Source organism: Elgaria multicarinata, chromosome 5, assembly GCF_023053635.1.
Source record: "Elgaria multicarinata webbii isolate HBS135686 ecotype San Diego chromosome 5, rElgMul1.1.pri, whole genome shotgun sequence".
In the NCBI taxonomy this organism is placed as follows: domain Eukaryota; kingdom Metazoa; phylum Chordata; class Lepidosauria; order Squamata; family Anguidae; genus Elgaria; species Elgaria multicarinata.
This window is the reverse complement of record NC_086175.1, coordinates 113,964,548-113,985,260: the sequence shown is the minus strand read 5'-3', so window position 1 is coordinate 113,985,260 and position 20,713 is coordinate 113,964,548. Positions and strand designations below refer to the sequence as shown.

General features: G+C 40.9%; 1 protein-coding gene and 1 pseudogene across 1 annotated transcript; both read right to left on the bottom strand.

Annotated features, from left to right (window-relative positions):
• Positions 1 to 75: 75 nt before the first annotated feature.
• On the bottom strand, positions 76 to 20,379 carry CENPJ (centromere protein J). Its single transcript, XM_063127072.1, has 16 exons — positions 19,948 to 20,379; positions 19,106 to 19,229; positions 17,364 to 17,636; positions 16,026 to 16,164; positions 13,965 to 14,070; positions 12,173 to 13,721; positions 10,196 to 10,325; positions 8,209 to 8,374; positions 5,976 to 6,215; positions 4,505 to 4,604; positions 4,046 to 4,146; positions 2,140 to 2,244; positions 1,512 to 1,652; positions 1,336 to 1,420; positions 901 to 1,021; positions 76 to 377 (listed from the first exon to the last, which is right to left on the bottom strand). Exons 1-16 carry the CDS (start codon positions 20,371 to 20,373, stop codon positions 185 to 187), a joined length of 3,999 nt encoding a protein of 1,332 aa, XP_062983142.1. The 5' UTR covers positions 20,374 to 20,379; the 3' UTR covers positions 76 to 184.
• On the bottom strand, positions 11,125 to 11,233 carry LOC134399815 (5S ribosomal RNA; annotated as a pseudogene).
• Positions 20,380 to 20,713: the final 334 nt, after the last annotated feature.

Genomic DNA, 20,713 nt, shown 5'->3' with positions numbered 1-20,713 from the left:
TCTTTTGTAAGTCCCACATATTAAAATTGAACATTCAAGTCATTAAAAAATTAACAAAAACAATTTTATTGCCTATGTACAAACAGTTTTTACATACATTTTCTGCAAACAACAGTAGGGTAGTGTTTAGAAAATGCTACAAACAAAACATGGATACGTATTAAAACATAACAAACATCAACATTTATGGAAGAGTGTCCATGATAACATCACCATCTTTGTCTTTAACTCTTACACGGCCTGAGGCATATTGTGTCTCTTGGCGTCCGTCGGCATACACAGTTTTGATAGTACCATCAGGATACTCACGTCTCTTGAAGTGGGCTGTATGCACTTCTTGCTGACCATTGCAGAACTCTATGACCTTGCTTCCATCCCTTAATTAAAATACACAAGCAACGTTTATAATTTCTACTGAAAAACAAAATTAAGAACTGGGGGAGCCAGAACAAATTGCATTTAGTTATCACTTTGGTCCAACTGCCACACATCCTACAGGATCATTTTCCATAGTTTGCATACCTCAATAACTCTTAAGTCACTTGGCTTGGATAAACAGCTCCCCTGCTATGGAACGTAACTACTACTTCCTGTTTCTACTTTAAACCCCCCAGTCTTAACAAGCATAGGCAATAGTCTTGGGTTATGGAGATTAAAGTCTACAGCACCACTGCTCATCAGTGCTGCCCTCACGGCTCCATGATTTCTGTCTCCCATTTTTGTTTTACTCCTGAATCTGGATGACATGACAAAGAAACCACAAAGACTATTATAATAGTAGTGTCTGACATTGGTGACTCCCCCTCAGCACCCCACGGTCTATTTCCTCAAATAGACAACTTCCCCATATGGATGCAACCAAACTTAATCCAAAATTGTTTTGTCAAAATAAAACCTTACTGTTGCAGGTGGACAATGGTGCCATCAGAGAAAATGTTTACTTCTCGTCCATCTGTGAACACATTCTTAACGGTTTGATCAGGGAATACAATCTCTTTTCTTCCATCTGGAAAATGCTTTTCTGTAATAATGAGCGTGTTTCGTGTCAGACAGAGAAGCAGCTGAGTTCTTTTCTCCAGAGGTTACAGTGCGGGGGGAGGGGTCTCAGTGCTGGAGTGCGCCAGTAGAAAAATCCCCACTGTTGTCTCTGATCTCAGATGGACAAAGCAGCTGGGGGATGCCCTCTGAGGGGACTCGTCCAGAGCCTCAGCCCCACCCCCTGGGGGAACACAAAGAGGCCACGTGGGCCAGACTGGGGTGCCCTGCAGGCCACAGATTCTATACCCCTGCATTACAGAGTCACCATAAGCAAGTCAGGATCAGATTTCAGTTTACCTATTTGTCCATTTGAGAAATGTAGAACCTCTAAACCTGTGGGGTAGGTGGTGTGAGTCGTGTTGGCATCTGCATAATAGTAGATCTGTTGAGAAGAGTTCATAAAATTGGCATTAATAGAAACGTTCTGGCTATGTATGAATGATGATATTACTTGCTGCTTGGTGGAGACATACCACTCTTTGATCTTCTAGAACTTGTTTTACATCCCCGTTAAAGAAAGTTATAGTTGTAATCTTCCCATCACAGCTTACTTCTTTCCGTGTGCCATTAGGGAAGATAATAAGGTGGGAACCATTTTTTAAAAACTTTTCAACCTTAAAAAAAAGAAAAGAAAAGAAAAACAGATAAAATAAGAATACATAGCAAAGTCCTATGGGCAAGGATAAGAAAGATTCCTACCCAACCCCAAATAAACTCACTCAGGCCTTGTTTACAAAGGGCCCCATGTATGATTGTGGGATTTGCGGCCTTCATGAGTAAGACATAATCACAAACGTTTTGAGCACAGGACCCAGTTCATACTGAAGTTTCTACATGCAGCAAGGGAGGTTACACAAGTCCAAAGTTTGTTCCCACACCTGCAATGAGTATAACCAGACACTGGGGGCTAATGTGAACTGAATTCTGAAGATGAGGCAAAACAGCATAAATGTTCACTCCCAATCCTAAAAAGGTTCCTCAAGCACAGGATTAGCTTCATAAGTGCACAGGTATGGGGGATGGCTACCATTCTTTCTGAGGTAAGGCAGGGTTTCCTGCTACTGCATAGTGGAATCACTTCCAATGAAACGCTTCTCTTACCTTTCCATCAGGATGACTAGTTTCCCTCTCTACTTCTTTTTCACCACCTGAAGAATCGGGAGTTAATGCTGATGATGGCCCAACAGTTCCATTACAATGTAAATTCTGAAGTTGTGGGGAGGGAGAAAACCAGGATCAATTTTCTTAAGAGCTAAACAATATACCTGTGGGTGCTAAATGGCCTCTATTCCCTGGGAACTCTTCTTGCACAAAACAAGTATTCATGTAAATGGAAGCATTAAAAGAGCTTCGGCTATGGGGCGGTATATAAATTTAATGAATAAATAATAATAATAATAATAATAATAATAATAATAATAATAATAATAATAATACCATACAGTCCACTGCAGTGGCCTTCAGACCCTCTAGTTTTATGGAACCCTTTCCACATCAATATGTGTCCAAGATGTAGTGATGGCTACCAGTTTGGATGGGTTTAAAAAGGACTTGAAAAAATCATGGAAGAAAAGGCTATGAATCCTGGTGGCCATATGCTATAATAATAATAATAATAATAATAATAATAATAATAATAATAATAATAATAAAATATTTGTTACCTGCCTCTCCTGCTGGATCGAGGCGGGGTACAATGCAAATGCCATAAAATACATATAATTGTTTAAAACATTTAAAACTAATACATTATTAAAAGCAGCACAGTATTAAAAGGCATCTTAAAATTCAACTAGGCAGGCCTGCATGAAGAGATCACTCTTTACTTCCAGTATCGGAGACAATAGGCTGTTTAGACTGCATTCTAAGCCATGGTTAAGGCAACTAACGCTTTTGCAGCAAGTGGTTAGTGAGCATGGTTAAACTGGTTACGTAGCCACCATGGTTAGGAAAAATGCACTTCACAGATACGCTAAGCCATCATGGTTAACTGAAAACATTTAACCATCATGACTCAGCATGTTGTCTGAACAGGGCCAATATTTCCCAGTACCCCAGTTGCTGGGAAACCTGGGCAAACATGCTTATGGGTTTCCCATGGACAGCTGGTTGGCCACTGTGTGAACAGAATGCAGGACTATATAGACTCTTGGTCTGATCCAGCACAGCTCTTCTTATGTTCTTAGGGATGCACCATGGAGCCCATGTGTGGCAGAATGTTCTGGGGCATGCTTAGAGTATGCAGCCAGTTCACGCAAAACTGGCCAGGCAAACTGCACCTCACTGTTAGCCCAACATGAACTCTGGAATATAACACTCCCAGTCAACTGTGCATTACAAGTCAAGCTCAGCAGTGGTGGGCAAGCAGCCCCTCAGGGAAGCTAGTCTGCCATTTCTCTTTTTACAAAAAAACAAAACCTGATAAGCTTCCAAAGGATCCAGGTTCCCACAGAATACAGTGCACAAATGAGGCTCTACAACCTTTCCAGCTGGTATGTCAATTGTCATGAAAACACAAAAGTACAGCTAGATATACCATGGTTTTGGATGAATAGCCAATAATTAAAACACAACATTTTGGCCTTAATGTGCTGCTTCTCACTACACCAAAAAGCACAGAATTATTATGTAGAAGTAAAAGCTCTTACAGAATAAATCGTATTTAGCTGAACTATTTGAATCCAAACAAATTTCTCTTCACCTCAGCTAAAAGAAGAGCCACATATTAGAAATAATAATGTATTCGTTTTATATGTTTTTAATCAATTATATGTATTTTGTGGTGTTTTGTATTTGTGTTGTACCCCGCCTCGATCCAGAGGGAGAGGTGGGTATGATACCTACCTACCTACCTATATATATATATATATATATATATATATATATATAATATTAATCTTGTAGCAAAACAAAATGTTACGCTACCCTCTTCAGAATTGCAGGCGTGGTCCCTGTGTCAGCTCTCTCCCAGACCATGAAAAAGACAACATTCTCTTAGTTTACTTACTACCGTAAATGTCTTGGAGGAATCTTCAAAATTCATTGCCATATTGTCCAAGCTACTTTCATTATGTGCAGCTGCTAGTTTAGGTTTTGCAAAAGGTCTTCCTATTTCAAATAAGAATTAAAAAATAAGATTGCACAGTTTACATTTCATAGGAAATAGTTAGATTACAGTACCTCCCCTTCTCATTGCTTAATGTTTTAATTAAATGTATAAATACAGCTACGTTGAGTAATATGAACCTTGCTACATACAACTTTAATGCCATTTATATAACTCAGTAGTTTGCTACTAAAAGAAGTGGCAGACAAACAAATTCTTTGCAATCAGTATAATATTTTTTGAATAAGTTACTCCATTTTAGGCCAAGAAGCCTTTATGCTCACGAAAGGACTTGGCACTGTAGATATGCCGTTTTAATTTAATGCATCACAATCGTTTCTAGTAAATAAATATCTTTACCTTCTGATGACAAATCACTTTTGCTATTTATCTTGCTGCTTTTTTCTGCTTGATGAACTGAAGTTACATCTTGACTTTTTTGCAATACAGCTGGTAATTGCTGAAAACAAAACAAACAAACATTGAAGCAGCAGTCTAGTGAAAACATTGTTGGAATGATGCAAAAAACATCTGGGAACACAGGCCTTTTGCCCTGAAAGTATTTTTTTTTATTTTATCACACTTGTAAACCACTTTTCAAAATTAATTTACAAAGCTGTTTACAACATAATGCAACTAAAACTAATAAAACATGATAAGATATTCATAGTTAGCTTATAGAATTTTGGTAGAATTTTATTATTAAGGCAACCCCACATTGATTTCAGCCAAATACAAGATCAGAGTCATGAGATACCAACATTACATTATGGCACAGCATTGTACTGAACGTCAAATAGTTACATATAAAACACCATATAAGGTGCTGGGATTTTTACCAGCAATCTTAGTTATCATCAGGGGTCACTAAAGCTTTCCTAATTTTGCTGCTTTCACCGCAAAACAAGCCAGGTTTAACAGGATGAATTTCGCTGTGTTTGTGAATAGGTAACCAATTTTATCCAGATCTGTATAATGAGTTATTGAAGCCAGAAATCTCGCTAGATGTTTATCCCTAGGGGTGTTGTATAGTTTACAGTATAGAACATAATGAACTGTATCCTCTACTGCTTGGTCACCACAAAAACATAAATGCTGTTCTCTAGGGATGTTTTTGTATCTCCCCTCTCTAAAGTTGAATGGCATTGTCTGGAATCGCAGGCTGGTAAGAGCTTATAACATTTGTACACTGTGAACTGCCCAGAGAGCTTCGGCTATTGGGCGGTATAGAAATGCAATAAATAAATAACACTATCACAAGAGAATTGTACAGTAATACACAATTATGAAAAATGTAGGAATGGAGATGTATTGTCAATTAAGAGTTTGCACAATTCATTCATCTCTCTTAACAGCTGCTCATACAAACTTCTACCAAAAGAATGAGCTGGCAATGAAGACACCTGGCTTAAACAGCCAAGAGTACTCAAATGTCAGCCAATTTTTTACCAAAACAGAACTAAGATGCTTGTGTTTCATTTAATCATCCACCAGAGGCGAGTTTCAAGTTTTCACAGCATCATAACCATCTTGAATATAATGTATTTGTCTTCCAATCAAATAAGGGTCACATGGAAAAAACAAACAAACCCTAATTTATATTCTACTTTTTCACCGCAGAACTCAGGATGGCTTACATGGTTCTCCCCCACTCACTCCCATTTATCATCACAACAATCCTAGGAGGTAGGTTAGAGTGAGAGATTGTGACTTGCCCAAGGTGAGCTTCAAGGCTGAGTGGGGGTGGGAGCAGAGGCTGAACCAAGGTCTCCCCAATCCAAGTGTGATACTAATCACTACATCATATTGCCTCTCAGAAAGAAAGACTTACTGTAGACTCAGCTCTCTTTAAATAACCGCAACCATCTGTTTTCTTCTTGTTTGCAGGTGCTTCTTTTCTTTTCCAAGCCTCCAAACGAAATCTTTCCATGATTTTGATCTCTTCCCGTAGTTGCGTATTCTCACTGCTTAAGGACTCTATCTGGTCTCTAAGTCGAGTGTGGGTTGTTGACCATTTTGCTTCTCTTCTTTTTAAATCTTCCTGCAAGGTTGCCATTTGCTGTTTCAAAGCCTTAAGAAATTAATATACCAGCTAGTCACTTTCTGCTTTATTGCAAATAACACAAACTGAAGAAAAGAACAAATCTCTTTCCACAGCAGATATATCAGAAATGTTATTTGTTTAACTTATTTTTAGATTGCCTTTAAGGGTACAGGACAAAAACTACAAAAAGTTGTTTTTATACTGTTTATGTTTTCGATGGTTTAAAATTTTGTATACTTTTTAATGTTCACTGTTTTTAACTTTTGTAAACCGCCCAGAGAGCTTTGGCTATGGGGCAATGTATAAACGTAATAAATCAAATCAAATCAAAGTAGATACACTAAAAAATAAAGAACATTAAAATAAGCTCTGTCCTATGTCAAGATGTGGGCCGTACACTTCCCCCTCAATCCCAAGGTGCTGGTGTGCTCACTATGCATCATCCTATATTCCTCACTTTAGATGATCAACTGGGAAACCTGGTCCCAGACTGTAGAATAGCAGGGATTAAAAGGTAATTCTAGAAAGAAAATGTGAGAACGTGCTCATATCAAAGCCTACTTGCCTAGGAAGGAACTCACTGAAGGGTGAAGCACAACTGAGCTGCAGAACAACTGGAGAGGAGACACAGGGCAGTATCCAACAGTGCTGCTCTGCCTTGGCTGGTTCCATTGTGCAATGGGGCTAAAAATAGCCCCAGAACGCGGAAATGCTTGTTTCAGGATCAGGAGAGGTCATGGTGCTCCTTTCTGACCTGGAAATGAGCTCTGACCTCTGCTGACCTGACCTGGAAATGAGCATTTCCAGGCCAGAAGTGCCATTGCATGAGCAGTGGGTCCCATGCATGCAGGGGCACAATAGGATATTACCCATAATCACCTTAATAAGCAGCAATTCAGGAAGGAGATTTGGAAGAGCCAAACATGAGCACATGAGTTCCATTGCAGCCAAGCAAACAGAGCCATTGTGAAGGGAGTGGAAAGAATGTGATAAAAACCAGCAGGGAGTGGAGCATCCTTCAAACCTCACAATGGCCTGGTTCAGACAACATGCTAAGCCATACTGCTTAACCACAAAATGGTTAACGGAATGCATTCCATTCACCATTTTGTGGTTAAGCAGCATGGTTTAGCGTGTTGTCTGAACCAGGCCAGAGTGGTATTATGCGGATGGGACTGGGGAAGACCACTGTAGTAATAGCACAAGTAGAGGGACTGCATCATCTCTAAACAGAGTTCTTCTCTCTGCTTCCAAAGTTAGAGAAGAAGCATCCCATTACCACTTCAAAGGGTAATTCCATAGCAACTCATCCCAAGAGTCTTGGATAAGAGTGTAAATGCTTCAAAACATGAAAATGTTTCATACACTTTTTGTCCCTTGTAATCCAGCAAGGGTTGGAGGAGGATAGGAGGGATCTGGGCTACATTTAGTACTCATCTATCACACCCAGCCCCTTTTCCTCTTGAGTAAGCAAGAGGCTCAACAGACAAATGTCCAGCACAGTGAAGAACACACTGAGAAATCCATTCCTTCTTCAACTGTCCCAGAACTATCCATTGTAATAAGTGGATCTCTTTGGGATTCCAATGGCTTACTACTAATTCTCCTTTTGGGAAAAAATTGACAAGGGGCAGCTAAGCAAAAGTACGTAACAGGTGCTACAGCCTAAACAAATGCACTTCTACTCTTCGGTTGTTGCTCAAACGTCATAGAGAGTAAGGTGGGTTCCAAAGCATCCCAGTCACTACATTATCTGTTAAGTCAGCCGATTAGTGAAAAGCGAGTACATAAGAGCCCAAATGTTAGATGAACAAAGTCCATAAATAGTTTCAACTTTGAACTTCACAACATAGTTTCATGCTGAACATTTTTTGTTCATTTTACTAGTATAAACTAGTTATAGAAGAAATGATCTATTATCTACCTGGGGTGCGCTGATTTAATGTTTGGTGTTTTGTTGTCGTTCTTGGCACATCTTCTCAATAAAAGTAACCAGATTGGCTTTCTCTTACAATCATACCTGAATTTCATCGCGTTCTTTTTTATCTGGAATAGCTCGAGCCGCCTGTGCATACTTCTCAAAAACTTTACGTTCTTTTTGCAATTTTCTTGTTTCTTCTTTTTTAAATTCTTCAATTTGAGCCAGTTCTTTGCTTTTCTGTTGCTCAAAGTCAGCCTTTTCTTTCCTGAAATTTTACAGTACAAAAGTAACAAAGACGTGATCCTCCCCCAAAGTCAGACCTGTTATAGTTAGCTGTAACTTAGAAACTTTAGTCCTACAAGTCAACCACACACACTGGGCCTGTTTGCCACCACCACAGAGGAGGAAATAAGCGATGGTAACTTATTTCCCCCACTGCAAGTGCCAATTGATTGCCAGGGGGCTTTGTATAATTACCCTCACCAATTCAAACCCAAGTTCTAGGTAGCTTCTTTAACCAGGACAATAGGCCACCCTCACCAGGTTCATACAACACAGTAAACTCTGCTACAAATCCACCACCCCCAGCATGCACGGTGGGGGAAATAATAGTCTCCCTCCGTGATCATGCAAACACAGCCTATATTTAAAAAGAGAAGTCTTACAGAACACAAAGTACCAGCCACCATTGCTGAGAGAGACCTCAGTTCTTCAATGGAACTTATGCCACTTTTCTCATCTTTATACATCAAGACAAAATATTCATTCATTTATTTAATTTCTACACCGTCCAATAATCAAAGCTCTCTGGGTGGAGTTCACAACAACTAAAATCATAAAATACTACATAAGATGCACTATGACCCTGTTCAGATGAAATGCTAAGCTACAGTGGCTAAGCATTTTGAGCTGAACATTATGGTTTTGTGTGTCATGTGAACTATTCCTAGTCATGGTGGCTACATAACCACGGTTTAAACAAGCTCACTAAGCATTTCCTGCAAAAGGGTTAGCAGCCTAATCATGGCTTAGTATGTTGTCTGAACAGGCCCTGAAAAAGTTTAAAACTACAGATTAAAATAAAAGTAAAAGTAATAATCCAAGAACAGTCTAAAGTGTTTCGTAGTTGGCAAAAGAGATCATAATTACTGCTCAGTATAGGTACCTGCTGGTATTGTATCGAAATTCCAACTGGGCCTGCAAGGGCAGCTGATACCCCCACATCTAGCCCTCGTGGTCCCAGTTGGACCCACCCAGCACTAAGATTGGCCCATATCTGACTGCTCCTGAGCCTTCGGGTGCAGGTCTACCCAGACTTGCATGCTTTGCCTCCACTGCATTAACGCAGTGGGGGAAAATATGCAATTTCCCCAAGGTTAGGTAAATCGTGTTTTCTCTCTCTCTCTCCAGTCTAGGCTTCCTTGCAAAAGATGGCCTTTAAGGCCCTGATTGGCACAGGGGGGAAAAGCAAAGCACACTTTCTGGGGCCTCTGGAAAATGTGCAATTCCTCGGCCATGCTAATGGCATGTCTGGGGGAATTGCGCACTTTCCAGAGGCCCCAGAAAGTCTGCTTTGCCGAGGGCTTAGGAGGCTCCCAAGTGCTCAGCAGAGGCTCCTGCGGCCTTGAAACGGAGCCACACAAGCAGCGCTCATCAAGTTTGGAGGGCGGGCCGCCCACAAATTCCACAAAGCCTAGTACCTGCATGCCTTAACCCCCTCCTTAACAATGGAAGATTCCTAACCCTGAAATACTTGGGAAAGTTTTTTAGACCAAATATGTTGTACTGTCTCTGTGGCCTCAGTTTCATAATATAAAAATGAATCTTTTGTCAAAAGGCACATTCTGGCCATCAACTATAACAAATCTCTCCCTTCAAAGAATTTGGGAATGCTGTCCAACAATATCACATGCCGAAAATTACTTTGGGAACATCACAATATTATAAGCCACAGTTATCCTAAACCACGGACTGCCCCCCTAGCTGTAACAACCATACATGGCAGATAGCTTTAGGTTAGGTACCCCTGCTTGAGGTTAAGTCACCTTCAGAGGAAAGGGATAGATCTCTGACTGAAGAAAGTTACCTGAGATTTTCCAAAGTACTCTCACGCTCTTCTCGAAGTTTGGTAAGAGATGCATTTTCTGCCCTAAATCGTTCAATTTCCATTTCCAATTCAACAAGTTTCTCTCTCAAGAGCTGGGAGCGAGCAGTGTCTCCTAACAGGGAACAGGTGAAGAGAGTTTGATGCTCAAGGATATCAAATGTTGACATGTGCACCACTGTGTCAAGTAACATTCAACCAGGCACCCACCATCTCTAATCAGAGATCAGTGTTATAGTAACTCATTGATGACTCTCTCTTTTTGGGTATCCATGAATCTGGACTAAATCCCCGGGGTTCAGCTTGGGGCCAGCAGAATTTAGAAGAATAATTAACTGCTTGAAAAACACACTCAAATCCAGCTATCACATAGACATGATGAATAGAAAACCGGTCTGATACACCAAGTGGCTCCATTAAACTGCATAATTTAGGGATTGCCAGTTTGGGAGTTGGAGCATATAGATGTATAGACAGAAATCACTTTAGATCTGAACACACTAATTCCACATACATACACCCGTTTTCATCATCCATTAATTGGTGAGTTAGCCGCTGAAGGAGAGAGCCTTTCCGACATGCAGAGGCCCCCCGCACAATTAGAAACCTGATTTTCCAGAGTTCTAAATTGCACGGGGACCCTCCACAAGTGGAGACCGCTTCCTGCTTCTCAGAAATTATCCTCCAACTCGTGGAGGGAGGGAGACAACAAGGTTAGGGGGGAATGGAGTCATCATCTTCGCTTTTCTCCACCCCACCCTGCCTGGAAGTAGAATGCTTGAATTGGGCTGATCAGTGTAAGCATTAAGGAAACACAAAGGGGACCTGCGTGACTAGCAGTATGGGGAGAAGGAACTTGGAGGCTGTCAGGTAGATTACAAATGAAATACAATCCATTCTTTTTATAGCACAGCCTACAGCACCGGGTATTCCCAGGCAGTCTCCCATTCAAGTACTAACCAGGCCTGCCCCTGCTTAGCTTCTGAGATCGGGCGCATTCAGGGAAGTATGGCTGTAGACTTTATAGCACAGTAGTATCAAGTAGGGCACTTGTGTTAATGGAGCCTTTGTACAACAGAGGTAACCAACATGAGATCTAGAGGTCTGCCTGATAGCAGGGCAGACTATGTGTCCATCTGGCCCAGTACTTCAGGGGCCCCAACGTGGGACCTCCAGCAGCACCCACAAAGCTCTCCCCTCCTTGCCCCCTCCAAAAACATTGTTTTAAGAAAAACCTTATAAAATGTACCATGCGCATCATACTGCCGCATAGCAATAGATTTATCTCTGTCTAGCCTTGCTCTTTCTATGCCCTCTCCCCATTTGCCTTACTATTTCCATCTCCCTTCTGGCCTCTAGCCTCACCATTTCCCCCTCTTCCTTAGCTCACTGTTTCTCTCCCTCCTAGCCTCTCTAGCCTTGCTCTCTCTCTCTACCCCTTTGCCTTGCTATTTTCCCCATCCTCCCAGTCCCTCATCTCACAATTTCTCTCCTCCACCTTTCTTTAGCCCACTTTTGACTAGCCAGCCATTACGTGACTAGCCACATCCTCCATGGGAACCATTTCGTGGTAGTATCCACAGGAGTTTCTCAAATTCCCAAATGTGCCCACAGGTCCAAAAGGGAGTTCTATCTACTCTGGCAGGCATCGTTTTTCCAAGGTCTCAAGCAGACATCCTCATCATCATCGGCTACCTGATCCTTCTAACAGGGGATGTAAGTGACTGAAGCTGGGACCTTCTGAACAAACCACCCAGCACTAGGTTCTGTAGCTTCTGATATAGAGCCAACAGGGCTAGCCCAAGACATAACACCAAAGGATAGGACTACACAACACTGCATATAATTCTGCTGTGCTTTCTTGAGTCTACAAGATAGACAGAGGCGTTGAAGACCAGCACTACTGAGGCCTATGGGGTCGACTATTATGCACAATACTAGCTTCTCCCGTTTGCTTACCTTCCGATTCTTCTGGAGCCATGTTGGGTTTGGCATTTTGTCTTTGTTGTGCATTTTCCTTCTGTTTGGGCCTTAGAGAAGGAAAGAGCTTTAGCATCAGATCTGTTGTAGGGGGTGCAGTTACCTCACTATCACTCACACTTTGCTTGGGCATTACATCCCCTTTCTTCATCATGACAACTTTCCTCTTTATCACTTTATCTGGGCAGAATGCCTCACTCTTAGCAGAGCAGTCAGGAGGCAGGGGCACTTTAATAACCACATCAGTGTTTTGAACTTGGGTACACCAACTCCCGTTCTCTTCAAAGTCAGACCACGAAGTTTCGTCATCAAACTCAATTTGATTGTCGTTTGCACGGCATACGCTGGGAGATACAACAGCTTTGTTTATCTCCACTAAACCAGGGCTAGCTGCTCTGCTTGTGCTGTTAGCTTGTCCTTTGTGCCCAGAAAGTTCAGGACTGTCACCTCTATTATTCAAATCAGGTTTTTTAGCTCTCTCACTGGCAGGCTTTATGGTAACCTCAAATTCTTCCTCTGAAGTCATATCACTGCTTCCATCGGACTTATCTTCATCCCACCTGGTATTTTCAAAATCTTGAAATTCAGCAGCGGGAAAAGCCTGAAGCATTTTGCCGTCCAGTTTATTTCGATGATCCTCCCGTGCGTCTGGTGCCGGAGAAGCAGTGATTGCGTCTCTGACCCTCTCATTCTTAGCTTCTCGGGAAACACACGGTTCTCCATTTCTATTGTTCACAGCCGTAATATCCAGCACATTCATATGCTGTTGCCTTGATTTGACAGGAGTAGAAGACCGTCTATGGCCTGTAGAAATTTGCTGGCCTTGATCCAAGATCCTTATAATAAGTGAGGAATTGCTAGCAAAAGATATTTCATCAGCAGCCTGCTCTAGAAACAAAAATTCATCCAATTCAATTTTTTCTATTTCCTTTTCAGTTTCCCAGTTTTCCAACTTCTTCTGGAAAGAACGTTCAAAAGAGTGTTCTGGGTCCTTTTCAAATGAATTTATAAGACATTTGGTCAGTTCTGCCGGGCGCTCATAGTTTTCTCCTGATAACTTGGTGTCAATTTCATCCAGCTTTGCAAGTGCCATTATATTTTCTTTATTCTTTTCTCTACCATCACTTATTTCTGATCTGACAGAACTTCTCAGTTCTCCAGGTTTCCTTTCATTGGCGTTTTGTCTTGTAGAGGAAGGGAGCCCTTTCCCAACGCAGTTCCTGAGCGCTGCTGTTTTCCGAGCAGGAAGAGCAAAGCCCTTCTTCGTTTTAGCATTTTGATTACCATTTTTAGACACAAAGTTGTCAGAAACGTGATCTTTATTTGAAGAGGCAGTTTTCCGATGGAGTTGTGCTTTGTCTGCTTTAACTGTATTTTTTACTTCTGAAGCATCAGGAGGAAGAGCTATTTTGGTTTCTTTCTGTTTAGCTACTTTAGACTTGGCATTGGTAAACCTAGTTAAACCTTCACCTCGTTTTAGAAAAGGTCGTTTTGTAACTGGTTTTGGGAAAGCTGATTTTCCAGCATCCTAAAAATTAAAAACAACAACTATATTAGGCTTTGAATACCTATACACATATGCTTTATTTTCTTTTTATGGAGAATATCACATGCCATCAAAATACTGTTTAGGAATTCCAGATTTTCTAAAGCGTTTTATATATTGCATCTACAAGAGTGAGAGGACCATGATTAAAGCAGGGGCATAGCTTCCCATAGTGAAACTAACACATTTTGAAAACTGTAGTAAATAGTAGCTCTAATTATTAACCTTTATGTTTCCTTTCTGGCGCAGCCGCTCCTCTTCCAGTCGTATCTGTTCTTCTAGAAATTCTTCAAACGTCTGTTTTCTCTCTTGAATACTAGCTGGAACAGGTCTGTTTCAAGAGACACAAATTTAATTATCAAACCTTCTAAAACAAATAAATGCCTTCACATCCCCAGCACTACTTTGCTTGTTTTAATCATATAACTTCCAGCATTGCTGCTTATAAACTCAAAATACTTTCTTATGCTACTAATCAAGCTTTGTACATAGAAGAGCATTGCTGGACGTGACAGAAGGCATAACTAGGGCCACATCCTGTTCCCCACAATGGGCAAGCAGTTGCCTATAGGAACCCCACAAGCAGGATATGAGTGCAATAGTGCTCACCTGCTGTTGTTTTCCAGCAACTGGTATTCAAAGGCATGTTGTCTCTGATCCTGGAGGTAGCATAGAGCCATAGGATTACTAACCATTGATAATTCATCCTCCATGAATTTGTCTAATCCAAGGGTGGGGAACCTTTTTCATCTTGAGGACCAGTTTCTAATCTGAGAAAGGTCCCATAGGCCACATTCTATCTGTGGCCAGGGCCAAAAGCAAAGTGAATGTGGCCAAAAGGTGATATTATGGATTTTAACCTACTCAGAAGTAAGCAGGCCCGAATCATTTAGTAGCACTTTCAAATAGCATCCCAAGTACCAAATCTCTGCATGTCTACTCAAAAGTTAAGCATGGACAGCATGTCTACTCACCAGTAAACAGGACAAGCCTAAGAAACAAGCAGGACAAACCTCACAAGTAAGCAGGGATGAATCACTCAGTAGTTTCCTCCCTGTGTCCTGCCCCTTTCCCCTGAATGGAAAAACTCTTATCTTCAATCAGCAGCAGATTGGAGATAAGAGCTTTCCCCTGCTGCACAGTGAGAAAGGGAACCTTTGCCACAGTGCTACAGGGTTAAGCTCTTATCTTCGCTGCTGATTTGAAATAAGAGCATTCCTTTGTTGGCCATATTTGGTCCAGGAGCCGGAGATTCCGCAGTACTGGTCTAATCCTTTTTTAAAGCCATCTATATTGTTGTAGCTAACTGCATGGTTTAACTATACACTGTGTCAAGAAGTATTTTCTTTTATCTATCCTGAATCTCTCACTATTCAAATTTTTGGGATGATCCTGGATTTGAGTATTATGAGAGAGAGAAAACTTATTGGTATTGTTACCACATGTCCTCATTTACATGTCAAACTACACATGTGTATAGGAGGAACACAAGTTTAGATCTTTAGTCTAGAGTTATGATGTGTTGCAGCAAGCATCAGGGCGGCCAGAGTGGGGGAAAAGCAATAGACAATCAGCCAGATAATAAAGTAGTCTAATACATGACTTATTACAGGGGGGGAAAACGTGAAGATACATGGGCAAGATTCAAATAAGCTGGAACTACTCAGTGAATATGTTGTTATATGTTGTCTGTGTGTGTGCCCTCTGTTTATGTTTTTATGTAAATGGTTTCACACTGTATAATATATTTTAATGGTTTTTTTTCATTTTTGTGAACTGCCCAGAGAGTTTTATATTTCTATACTGGAGAAATATAAGCACACACTGGAGATCTACATCAATGGAGGACTGCAAGTGTAGACTGCTTTCACCTTCATGGGAAATTGAAGATAGCAGCAGCTGGAGGACAACAATCTGGTTTGGACCAATTCTAGCTGCCACAAACAAAAGGTGTTAATTATATATATATTTTAAAAGTGGGAGGTGCAGGGCACCATGGTGGGCCCCAAGGAAGGTGTCTGGGGGTGCATTTGTTCCCAGAGTTTTTTGTGAACCACTCAGAGAGCTTCGGCTATTGGGTGGTATAAAAATGTAATAAATAAATAAATAAGAGGCACCATTTGGCCTATCCCTGCTTTGGTTGTAATCCTACACAGACTTACTTGGGAGGAAGCCCCATTGCACTTAACTGGACTTACTTCTGAGTAGACATGGAAAAGATTGCATCCTAAGATAGCTTAATTGTACATACATATCAAATACCATTCTGCATGCAGTAAAACTCACCTTTCCTCTTTATCCAGAGTCTCCAAGCACTTCCCTCCAGGCAGACTTTTGGAAGTCTCTGCATTCCCTATTTCTTCACAACTAATGTCACCATCTGCATATCCCCGTATATTTTGCTCTGGAGACTGACTCTTTCCTCCTGTAAAATAAAGAGATAATTTTCCTATTTAGCATGTGAGTCAAATCTCATCTTAGCCATAAACTTACTTGTCAGTGTTAGGCAAGATTCCCTTAGCTTCAGCTCAACTCCACCCCACGTGCAATGTTTATTTACAGGACTGTTGAGCAGATTTCTGAGATCATGTATGCCAAGTGCTCTGCGCACCAGAAATGCAGTATTTAAAAATGTTATGGACACAATCTTGTTGTACTACAGGCACAAATGGTATTTGCATTTGTGTTGTACCCCACCTCGATCCAGAGGGAAAGGCGGGTAACAAATAAATAAATATATTATTATTATTATTATTATTATTATTATTATTATTATTATGTTCAATCTAGCTGCATTCGCTGCTAGATGCACACCAGGGATATGAGAAGTGTGCAGAGATCTCCCTTTCCAGTCCCATGGTACTGCCTGTACCTGTGCATGTGCCTGTGGAGTGAGCATGTGCAAGAGAGAGGGAGACAGAGAGGACAAGCCTCTTTTGAGACCTTGGATCTCTGTGTCCAATGAATTTACTATTATTACTAATAGTAATAATAGTAAATTAGTAAAAATATTATTGGGGGTGGGGAGAGAGAGACTCGGGTTTTGGCTAAAAAGCAGCATACTGGTCTCAAAAGCCAGCCAAAATAATTGCTCACCAATAGACCCTCGCAATCCCCTGAGGGGAAGAGTTCAATTCGTATTTGAATCACCACTCTGAGCTTTAAAGGTGTTCTGAGCATGTCTGAGGTCCATTGCTACTGTTGTGGAAAGCACACACACACATCCCTCCCCAACTCCAAACTGTGTAGGGAGAGAGGGTGAAAAGTATTCTAGAAGACCTCATGCCAAGTCTTGAAGAGACTTGAAAAGAAGCAAAAGCTTCTCACAGTTTTCCGAGCCTCCGTGAGAGGTCTGGAAGATTCCCTCTGCACTTCTCCAAACTCAGAAGGAGGGCTGGGATTTCATTTTATTTATTTGTATTTATTTATTGCATTTCTATACCACCCAATAGCCGAAGCTCTTTTTCTATTTCATTGTAACAGAGGGGGTGGGGAAGCACTTGCCTTTGGTGAGTCCATTTCTGGATACAGTATCTCAGTAATCCTTACTACAAACCTATAAAAGATTGAGTCAGTACTAATAACAGAGATATTCTTCTGAGTTAAGACAGATGCTTCTTTTACCTGAAATGGCCTTTTGGTCTTCCACCTTCATTCCATTCTGCATTTTGAAAGGCCCGTCTACACACTGCTTCTCACCAAAAGGATCTGCAGAGAGATTTCCTTTCAGTATCTGGCCATTCTTGAAAGTCTTTCGATCAACAGGAGAAGATACACGAGGCACACTGTCCCACTGAGTACTGTCTCCACTGCAGCAAGGTGGAAGATGAGGCACGGGCGACGAGTGAGCTAGCTGAGCATATCTTTGACTCACGTCATCTTCTGCTATAGCAAAACCTTAGAGTTAAAATACAAAATCATAACAGAGGGTATTTGTATTATATGTGTGGAAAAACAGGACAAAGGGTGCGTTTTTCCCTGCCTCTATGGATTCTGCCAGTTGCAAGATTTTTAGAACTGATCAAGGAAAGCCTGAAAGTATTATTTATTTATTTATTTATTTATTACATTTTTATACCGCCCAATAGCCGAAGCTCTCTGGGAGGTTCACAAAAGTATTTGGCAAAGCTTTAGAACCAGATGGCTGAGAAGGAGCAACTGAAAGTCTTGTGGGTGAGGTTTTAGGCATTTTCACTGTTTATCTTACCACTGTGTCTTTATCTCACGTTTGCATGATAAGCTCTTCAAAATAAATATGCCATTTCCTGATAGTCAAGCTCAGTACTGCGAACATCTCTTTTTAGAACCAGCCTGTCCAACTTGCAACCCATTCAGCTAAACATAGCCTACCAGCCATGAATAGTACCCTTTAAGGGGCTTGTTCCTTCATGGGCCAGACTGGGAATCTCCACAGGGCAAAGCTTCCCCAATGCTGCTATAAATGTTCATTTTAAAAAATGTAAGGAAATTTCTAAGAGAAGTTTCCAAACTGCAATATGGAAACCACCCAGAGAGCTTTGGCTAATGGGAAGCATAAAGTGTAATAATTAAAATAATTAACCAGCCTTCAACACCAATTCTAGGCTTGACAAAATAAAATAATAATAAATGTATTTCTTATACACCTCTCCCTCTGCTTTGAGGCAGGGTACAACAGAAATACAAAACACCATAAAATACATATAATTGATTAAAAACATATAAAACTAACACATTATGAAAAGGCATCACATTATTAAAAGGCATCTTAAAATTCAACTGGGTAGGCCTGCTGGAAGAGACCAGTCTTTATGGCTTTCTTAAATTCTGGAAGCCTGTTAAGTTGACGAATCTCTCCCGGCAAGCTATTCCACAAACTGGGAGCAGAAGAAAAGGTCCTCTGGGTAACGGTTGTCAGCCTAGTTTTTGCTGACTGGAGTAAATTCTTCCCAGAGGACCTGAGTGTGCGGGGCGGATTGTATGGGAGAAGGCGATCCCACAGGTAACTTGGACCCAAACCATGTAGGGCTTTAAAGGTAATAACCAACACTTTATACTTTGCCCAGAAACTAATTGGCAGCTAGTGGAGTGATTTTAAACCTGATGTAATATGGTGGAACGGTGACCAACCTGGCTGCCATATTTTGAACTAGTTGAAGTTTCCGGACTAGGCACAAAGGTAGCCCTATGAAGAGCACATTGCAGAAGTCAAGCCTCGAAGTTACCAGCACATGCACTACCATCTTTAGGTCTTATTATCTATTTGAGTGGTCTTTGTAGCTTTTAGCTCTTGCAACCCAAAATAAAAACATGCAGTAAAATGATTCTCTGCCTATTTTAGCCATAATGCATATTTTAAAAGGCGCATACCTTTCATCTCCACTCACCAGTGTGCCCTTGCTGTTCAGAAACCATGGAAAGGAGTTTCTGTTGCTCTTCCAGTAGCCTTTGTATTTGCCCCATTTGTTGCCTTCTCAGCTGCTCTTGCTTGTACTGTTGCAAACCTTTGAGCTTTTTGAGCATAACAAGCCAAGCATATTCTTAGAAGTTATACATTAGAGCAATTAGCACAATGCAGTAAGAAAAATAGTCTACTATTTTTAGGATACAATTAGGATACACTTCAAGACTGGTATTTTCTTTGGTGCCCAAGCCTGATAAGAACCACCTGAACAGTGCAATTGCAAGATTACTGCAAAGCCACAATTAAAAACAGGCAAATCATGGTTTTGAAGATCTGATGCAGCTAGCATGTATTTTTGCAAGATTGCAACTAATACCCATTCCAGTACCATACTGAACTCCAACCCCAAATTCAGCCACAAAATTCAAGCCTAAATTCAGAGGCAGCTGAGAAGCCTACCACGTTTTGCTGCCAATTTCAGTTAAAACTATGCTGCTTCATGAAGGTTTCCCTGCCAAGGAGTAGAGCCAATTACCTCCTTTCCAGTGGCAGAATGCAGTAGTCGCACAACACATAAATAGCACAGCTGCAGCTACCACAGTTACATAAAATCAGACTAAAAGAAGGCTTTAAACAGGACAAATTGTGCTTTCATTATTAAATACTGACAAGAATGACTGAAAAAGTGTTAGGGCCCTAACCATGGCTTAGTATGTCATCTGAATAGGCCCATTGTGTCAACCTGCTTTACAAAATGAATGATTACTGTATTACTTCTTTTGTCTAGAAAAAATAAATATAGGCAAGGGTTGTTTGCTTTGTTACCTGCTGAAGTTTCTGCAAAAGTAGATCGGTGGAACATCCTTCGTCCAGATCATCCCATTTATCACATTCTAGATCAGTTGTCAGGGTTATAAACTGGGCTGGAGCATCTTTAACCACAAGCATTTGCTCCTTCTTATTAGCTAATGATGATGCAAATAGCGGTTTGGATTTGTCCAACTTTTCCTCACAAGGACTGCTAAGTTCCAAGACTTGACCACTGGGTAGAGAGTCTTCACTTAGGGAAGTGCTGCTTGAACTGTGTAGTGAATTAACTGCAAGTTCAGATAAGGCATTTCCAATGCCGATTGCTCTAGTGGTTTTCAAACTAGGGAAGGCAGGATTTAGTATGACTCCAGCACGGGATGAGTTAGACATCCAGGGGGCCATCAAGTTTTCTTCCCAATTCAGGTCTGTAGAGGTAGCCATCTGGAAATGATTCTAATCTTAAGAATTCTATTGCTGGCAAAGCTCCAGCAATTTGATATCTGACTTTGAATACCTGTACAATAAAAAAAAATGTTACCAAATGAATATACACAATCCATCAATTCTTTGTACAACGGAGTCCATTTAGGGCTGCTGTTAGAGATAAAACAAGCTTGATCCTTCAGCCATGGTTATATGAAATGAGGAATGGGCTATGAGAGCATTCCCTCCCCTTCCCCCATGCTTAAGGGATAGGTCAGCATTAAAATTAACCATGCATAAAGCCAACTAGATATCCTGCCTTTACCTAGGATTATTGATCAAGAGTCAAGAGATCAAG

What these genes read in the sequence shown, in the direction of transcription:
- CENPJ (XM_063127072.1), bottom strand. Translation starts at nt 20,373, where the DNA reads ATGGCTACCTCTACAGACCTGAATTGGGAAGAAAACTTGATGGCCCCC. An exon ending in AAGTGATTTGTCATCAGAAG is followed by an intron (nt 4,147 to 4,504) that starts GTAAAGATATTT and finishes TATTTGAAATAG; the next exon opens with GAAGACCTTTTGCAAAACCT. An exon ending in TTTCTCAAATGGACAAATAG is followed by an intron (nt 1,022 to 1,335) that starts GTAAACTGAAAT and finishes TCATTATTACAG; the next exon opens with AAAAGCATTTTCCAGATGGA.